Below are 1,261 nucleotides of genomic sequence, written 5' to 3'. Positions count from 1 at the left end.
AAGAAAAGAAACGGACACGTCAATAATAATAAAGCAAGTAAATATTATAGAGAGAGAAAAATAAAAAAAATAAAAAAATAAAAAAATAAAAAAAGAAACCGTGATGGGTCTAAGTATTCTTATCCCACGCGCCTCCCTTTTCTCTCTCTACATTTTCTCTCTCTATATTTTCTCTCACTATATAATCCAATCTTCACGCCATTCTCACCACCACCACCATTAACAACTGATTTCAATTTCACAGATCTTCAAAAAAATGGAAGAAGAAACGATTCAAAAGAAACGATTCCGCACCGATTCCGACGAGTTAGATCTTGACTCACCAGAAGTTAAGCGTCTCAGAGACGATCTCCTCAACGATTCCGATCCATCAACAACAACTCCAGAAGATCTAGATTCATTCATGAAAACCTTCCAGCAAGAGATCTCCGCTTCTCCACCGCCACCGCCACAGACGGATCTAGGTTATCTTCTAGAAGCTTCCGACGATGAACTCGGTTTACCTCCTTCTACTTCATTAACGCCGGTGAGAGAACAGGAGAAGGAACAACCGGAGAGAATTGAATTATTCAGTGAGTTATGGAAGTTAGATGATGAGTTTCTGAGTTACGATTCGTTCGATTTTGGAATCGGACAAGAGGATGATAATAATTACGTTGCTTTGGATGGATTGTTTGATTACTCTGATTTTGCCGTTGGATCGTCGTCGTCGGATGCGGCTGAGTTATTAGTGAGACCGGAAACCTTGCCGGCGCAGTAGTCTGGTGGTCGCCGGAAACCTTGCCGGCGCACAGAATATCTGGAAGAAAAAAAATGATGTAAAGTTGTTTTCATTTATTTATTATTAAAAAAGATGGAGAGGTTAGTTAATAGTTTTTATAATTATAATTAATCATTAATTACATTTATTTAAATTAAAAAAAAAGTTAATTTAATCTTCTCCTTTTGACATTTTATGATAATAAAGAGGGACAATTTAAAAGTTGCAGTTTTTATGATTTATTTCTTGATAATATTAAATTATGTTTATTTTTTTTGAGAATATAATAATAAAAAACTAAATATTATTGAAATCCGGTTTAATTAATTAATAAATTTATTAAAGATAAATTTTAGTCTCAGCAGTTTTGTAAATAAATTTATAATGTCTTTTCATTTAGATTTGGATCTAATTTTAGATCTAGAATGTATTTTCAAATAGATTTACTTTTCTATAGGTGTAAGTTTTTTATTTTATTTTTTATCATAATAATATAGATTT

At 32.3% G+C, this 1,261-nt stretch overlaps 1 protein-coding gene across 1 annotated transcript; it reads left to right on the top strand.

Moving 5' to 3' along the window:
- Positions 1–256: 256 nt before the first annotated feature.
- Positions 257–760, top strand: LOC124935375. Its single transcript, XM_047475812.1, has one exon. It carries the CDS (start codon positions 257–259, stop codon positions 758–760), a length of 504 nt encoding a protein of 167 aa, XP_047331768.1.
- The last annotated feature ends 501 nt before the right edge of the window (positions 761–1,261 follow it).

Source organism: Impatiens glandulifera, chromosome 4 (assembly GCF_907164915.1).
Source record: "Impatiens glandulifera chromosome 4, dImpGla2.1, whole genome shotgun sequence".
NCBI classification, from domain to species: Eukaryota; Viridiplantae; Streptophyta; class Magnoliopsida; order Ericales; family Balsaminaceae; genus Impatiens; species Impatiens glandulifera.
This window is presented reverse-complemented; position numbering and strand designations above follow the sequence as displayed.